The sequence below is a fragment of the Macadamia integrifolia genome, chromosome 5 (assembly GCF_013358625.1).
Source record: "Macadamia integrifolia cultivar HAES 741 chromosome 5, SCU_Mint_v3, whole genome shotgun sequence".
Lineage (NCBI taxonomy): Eukaryota > Viridiplantae > Streptophyta > Magnoliopsida > Proteales > Proteaceae > Macadamia > Macadamia integrifolia.
In genome coordinates, this window is record NC_056561.1 from 10710342 (window position 1) to 10716307 (window position 5966).

Genomic DNA, 5966 nt, shown 5'->3' on the forward strand with positions numbered 1-5966 from the left:
CCCCCCCCCCCCCCCAAAAAAAATAAAAAAATAACAAGCTACACCAGTAAAATTCATGTCCTATATGGAAAAAGTGTAATCTGAAATTAAGTTCCGAAGTGCAAAGGGCACATATAACATTAAAAAGGGGGGAAATGGCAAGTGCAAGCTTTAACGGAGCTTATGTGCAATGGCGACAGATGGAACATGTGATTGTCCTAGGTGAATGAAGTAATCATTTAACACACTAATCAACTCAAGTCAACTACAAAACCTTATCCCAATTAGATGAGGTTGGCCACACAAAAATCATGTTTCCCCATTAAAACTCCATTCCATTTTTATTTTTTTTAGTGCCTATTAACCAGAAAATCTGAAGTAACATTTTTCTTTCTAAAATTTCCAAAATCAGACAAACAGGTATTATCACGCACTAACCAGGATCAAACAGTCCCATAGTCCAAGTCAGAAAGTTCATAAAACAGCCAGTTCAGGATTGTGGCTGGTTTTGAAGCACTTATAGTCAATGACCCCAACGAAGATCAGATCAAGTTGAGGGTCCGATTGTCCACTCCGGTCCAGGTTTCAAAACAAAGAGTTTAACTAAAAAAGAATGCATGAGGGAACTTGGGTAGCTTCACATGTTATAAAGGAAGGAGGAGCACATTTGAAGTTTGCTAGTGCAATGGAGACAGATGATGGCACCAGTAAGAAAATTCTGCAAGTTGAAGGCAAGAGTAAAGCAGGAGAGCATGGGATAAGGTAGTGGTGCAACAAAAGCATAAAACCAAAAATAGGAAGAAAATTATGAGTAATGCTAGAAAAAAGGAAATGGAACTATTTAATGAGGATATGCTAGCTTATGTAAGCCAAAACCATATAGATATGTCAAGGCACATTTATGGTAGCAATGTGAACATTTCCTTTCCATTTTCTGACCACTTCTAAATGGCAGGAGAGCATGGGGTGAGTGAGGTAGTGCACCAAAAGCATAAAACCAAAAAATAGGAATATAATTATGAGTTATGCTTGAAAAAAGGAAATGACACTATTTGACGAGGATATGCTGGCTTATGCAAGCCAAAACCAAATTGATAGGACAAGGCACATTGATGGTAACAATGTGAATATTTTCCTGTCCATTTTTTGACCACTTCTACGTCTTCAAGGATTCGATTTGAATGATTGGCAGGTCTACAAAGGAATCTTGTCACCATGAAATGAATCCTCCTTCAAGAAATATGAGGTGATGCCCTATGAAAGAGTCACCAAAACACCAAAGGAATCTTGTTACCATGAAATGAATCCTCCTTCAAGAACTATGTGACGATGCCCTCTAAAAGACACAAAAACCGCACATTTATAGATACACTCCTCAACGGCGGGACAATTGACATGTTTTTGCTTCAAACACTACATTGCACCTTTTACCCAATTATTCTAATACCAAGGAGATATAGTGCCAACAGCAAAATAAGAGCATCAATGAAGCTGTCTTTCTCTTGAATTGACTGTAAAGCACTACGAAAAGGTCTGAGTTTTAGAAAATACTTTCAAATTGCAATGGTGATCATTGCATCATTCACCACTGGTTCTTTTTGTCCTTCCAAAAATAATGGTATTTTTTCATCTTCTTTTTTTTCCTCTGTTAATAATGACACCTATCTAGCAGTCTAAATGCATTTTAATACCATACGTAACTATCACTTTTGTATTAAGCTTGGGAAATGATATCATACCCATTGCCATCATGCATTAAGAAGTTTTTTTGTTTTTTCTTTTTAATGAATAAATCAGTAGGCATTATTAATAATAATAATTAAAAAAAAAATGTCAAACAGAAAAGACAGTAACACAATAATTAATGTCATCGTACCACACCATCCCTTTAAAAGCAGCGCTACCACTTAAGAAGTTATGATAAGTCAAAGGCTTCAGCCTTAAGGTACCTGATCCCAAGCTTTAAGTGAAATCATATCTGCATCCGCCGCAAACCATGCTTCCATTCTGCATATGTACCATTGCAGAACCTCATGAGCGAGTCCTTCTTGCCTATGTAAAGCAAAGAGAGTCATTAATTCAAACTGAAGAATCCCACTCGGAAAAAAAGAAAAGGGGGAGACAGAAAAGGAAAATCATTCACTACATGTTCCGTTTTCTCTTATTTTCTCAGACCTCAAATCCGGATGCCTGCCCAAAACGATTGAGATGGCTTGAAGAACTGACAAGTCCTCATTATGTTCACCCCTTACTTTCTCCGTCTGGGTCATAAAAAAAAGATTGACCATTAATAACCATAGAAACAGAAATCAAATCATTAGAGGAATCTAACCATTTAAAGCACAGAGTAGAATGTATACCTCTTCAAGAATTCTCTTGAATTTCTCTCCAACTTCGATGACTAGTTGTTGAGGAACTTGACGGCCTTCCATATCAAAAAGCACATAACTGCAATACAAAATGTGCAGATGTTTATGATTTAGTAGTTCAAAAGTAATAGAAGGGCAATCAAGTTTGTCCCCGATGCTTTGCAATCACTTATGACCCACAGAAAATCTATTCAGGCCATTAACTCAATCAACTGTTGTTGGATATGGTGGCTAAAATAAATACACATAGATTCTGCTACAGGCCCTATGACAATCTTTTGCCTCTCCTTTTTTTGGTTTTACAGATAAGGGGGATCAACAATATCTTTCCCAATAAACTGAATTTATGAAAAAAGCCAATGACAGAAGTTAAAAGATACTACTTACCTTTCCAAATCATGATCATATAACACAGAGTTGTCACCACTTGTACGGTATAATTTAAGTCCCAGACAACGAATGAGTGGAGCCAAAGAATTCTCATTACAGACACCATGCAACCTGCATAAAAAGCAACCCAAAAATAAAAACATCAAAATATGATCTATTTAAAATTGCAATGGAAATTGTGCATACATGAATAAACATTAAAACATTCAACAGGACAGCCAAATGAAAAAAATAAAAAAGCAAAGGAATCTAGTAGAAGGTGTATAGGAACTAGCCATGATGCCCCCATGTCAACAGGACAGCCAAACGAGTAGTCAGTGTGAATACGCCCACCAAGCCTGTCACGCGACTCTAACAAGAGCACCTGATAAAGACAAGAATATCAACTAAAATCAAGCAGAAAAATGTAGGTTGATCACCTGAAGCAGCTTGCAGAAGATTTAAAACTAATTCACCTTGAAAGATGCACTACGAAGTGCACGAGCAGCGGCAATCCCAGAAATACCTCCACCAATGACAATGACCGAAGGCAAGGAATGTGGTTGTCTCTCATTATGCGAAAAAAAGGAGTCTAAACATGGAACAGAGAAGACTATCAAGATTGGGGAAACTTCTGATTTGAACTAAATTGAAACAAAGCATCAGAGGAAACCCATTGACGTTAGAATCTTACATGTGTTACACACAATAAAGGAAAAAATCTGAGCTGAATTCTTGGCACTTTAAATATCTATCACTTTTACATGTACCTTGTATAAGGTGTAACAGAAAAAATACTGTCAACTGGTGACAAATTTAACTTCTCATAAAATGAAGCCCATTTCAAGTCAACATCAAGTTCCACATGGTGGCCACAGTTTATCCATATTGCAACCGAAGACGCTGCCTAGCACTTATTCATATGAGGTCAAAGGTTCACAGTGAGAAAAAAAAAAAAAAAAAAAAAACAACAACAACAACAACATCTCTCAGGTCCTTTGACCCCTCTCTTTGAGATTGAGGGATACAATGTTCATGAGTCCAACTTTTAAGGGATTTGTGAACCAGAAGCAGCTTTTGTACGTTACTGGGGGCTACACTAAATGGTGAATGCAAGAGAATGGAACAAATTTATACAATTTTTTCTCTGACTACTCTCTGTGGGATTGACAGATGTTACAACAGTATTCATAAGTCCATCAACTTTTCAACGTTAAGCTGTAGTTGCTACTCTAAATGCTTGATGCAATACTAAATAAAACAAATTTATGCAAATTGCCAAAACTAGATAAGTAGAAATCCTAGAAGGTAAAATCAAAACAATAAAATATTAATCAATAAAAACAGAGGAGTGTAGAAGCAACCATACAGGGCATTCATTACCACTAAGACCACACATTGCCTTAAGTATTTGATGCAGTTCAAAAGAAGAAGGCCGACTGCAAACCGGACCATCAAACTGGACAAAGAATGGACTAATATGTCAAATTTTCAGTGTCCAACGGATTATATGGGCCATGCACTTAATATTTTTGGGTTTTCAATTGTAATGGATTTAAGTCCTATACGGGATTAGGTAGTTAGTTTCAAAAGTGATTTACAAATGATACAGATGATATAGTAAGATATCGTTGAAGATGCAGAGGTCTTTTAAAGTAATTGCCTGTAATTACCATCTAATATGCCCTTTTTTCTGTTTTGTCAAAATTATCTAATACAAGTCATCATCATTATAGAGCCTTATCTTCTATTATTCATATGTTTCCAAGTCTTCTCGTTTGTCATTTTCATTTGTATACAACGTCACTTCAACTAATGAATCAATAAGCAGAACTGTATACAGCATTCATCAACCAAAAAAAAAATTGAAAATTGATTCAAATCCAAAGATAACCGAGCGAAAGAAAAAAAATAAAGATAATGATCAAAATTCAACTTACCATCCATCAAATTATCAGAGAACGAGTCTTTGGGATCCATTGAATAACAAGAAACAGCAATAATCCGAACGCGTTCAGGGCTTTATAGGAATCAAGAAATTAGAAATTAACTGGAATGAATGATAAAGTATAAAGATCATTAGTCCGGCAATGTGGCTCGAATTCGACGAACAACGTAACTTGTCAAACCAGCTCATCCCTTCATACAGGCAAATACAGAATTTTCTTTATGAAATCTCTCACAGAAACTAGAAACGAAGAATCTACTAAAGGCAGGAAGGAGGGACGAAAAGTTTTTTTTGGTTTTGGGTTTGCAGGGGTCTTTATATAGTTTCTCTTCTTCCAATCTCCTTTCAATAATAGATCTCTTTTAGGTTTCTTGGTTTTGGGTTTGCAGAGTTTGATTTGGAATTGGTTTCTTCTTCCGATGGCCTTTTAATAACAGATCTCTGAGAGGCAACCCACACGGCTCTGCGCCTTCACCGAAGTCACCGAACGCCCAATTAATATTTATTAATAGTGATATGACGGAATTGCCTCTCCTCATATCATATAAGGAAGTAGGGAGTTGGTAGCTGAACCGACCCATCCATCGGGCAAGAATCCACGAATTGGATCCTAGATAAAAACATCAGAATCGTTGGAATATTCTTCCGATCTGTCGATTCTTCTAAGATTTTTTTTAGCCTGATTCAACCAATTATGCGTTTTAAAACCCTAAGCGCTAGTGATTCTGACAAGTATCTTTTTTAACTGCAAGTAATCTAATAAATTTGACCGTTGAATAATAAAATAAAAAATAATTTTAAATTTCATGATTTATCTCAATCATATGACTTAGCGGTGTCAAACCCTAAATCGAACCAATAAAATTGGTTGGATCAAACTGATAACAACTCGGATCAAATTGAATCAAAGCCTTATTAGTTCGATTTCGATTTGAAATATTGTAACCCAAAACCAAATCAAACCGCACCAGAAACCAGATGAACCCAAAACCAAACTGGTAAGAAATCGAAATACTCCAAAATTTATTTTAAAAATTAAATTTTACATAGTTTTATATACATTTGTATGGAAATTTGAATCCAAACTTGACAAAAAACAGAAATCAGCTCGATTACAAACCGATTTAAGAAATCGAAGATAAACCAAAATCAAACCTCACCGAAACAGAAACCAAACTGAAACTAGAATTTTTTTATTGGTTCAATTTTGGTTTCAGCCTTTCCACATCGACACCGACTCAATCCGATCCAAAACTGAACTGAACTGACCCATTGACACCCCTAATATTATGACTTATCAT

At 36.0% G+C, this 5966-nt stretch overlaps 1 protein-coding gene across 2 annotated transcripts in view; it reads right to left on the reverse strand.

Annotated features, from left to right (window-relative positions):
* The window catches only part of LOC122080019 (polyamine oxidase 5-like), an 8802-nt gene extending 3679 nt beyond the window's left edge, over positions 1 to 5123 (reverse strand). Inside the window, exons 1-8 of one of the 2 annotated variants that reach the window (XM_042646873.1) lie at positions 4658 to 5123; positions 3412 to 3487; positions 3194 to 3309; positions 3014 to 3102; positions 2736 to 2849; positions 2340 to 2427; positions 2155 to 2240; positions 1929 to 2031 (exon numbers count right to left, since the gene is read on the reverse strand). In XM_042646873.1, coding sequence (XP_042502807.1) covers positions 1929 to 2031; positions 2155 to 2240; positions 2340 to 2427; positions 2736 to 2849; positions 3014 to 3027 — 405 coding nt within the window. In that variant the 5' untranslated portion in view covers positions 3028 to 3102; positions 3194 to 3309; positions 3412 to 3487; positions 4658 to 5123. The remainder of the gene's footprint in view (positions 1 to 1928; positions 2032 to 2154; positions 2241 to 2339; positions 2428 to 2735; positions 2850 to 3013; positions 3103 to 3193; positions 3310 to 3411; positions 3488 to 4657) is intronic. The other variant, XM_042646872.1, reaches the window with a different exon arrangement.
* Between the last annotated feature and the right edge of the window lie 843 nt (positions 5124 to 5966).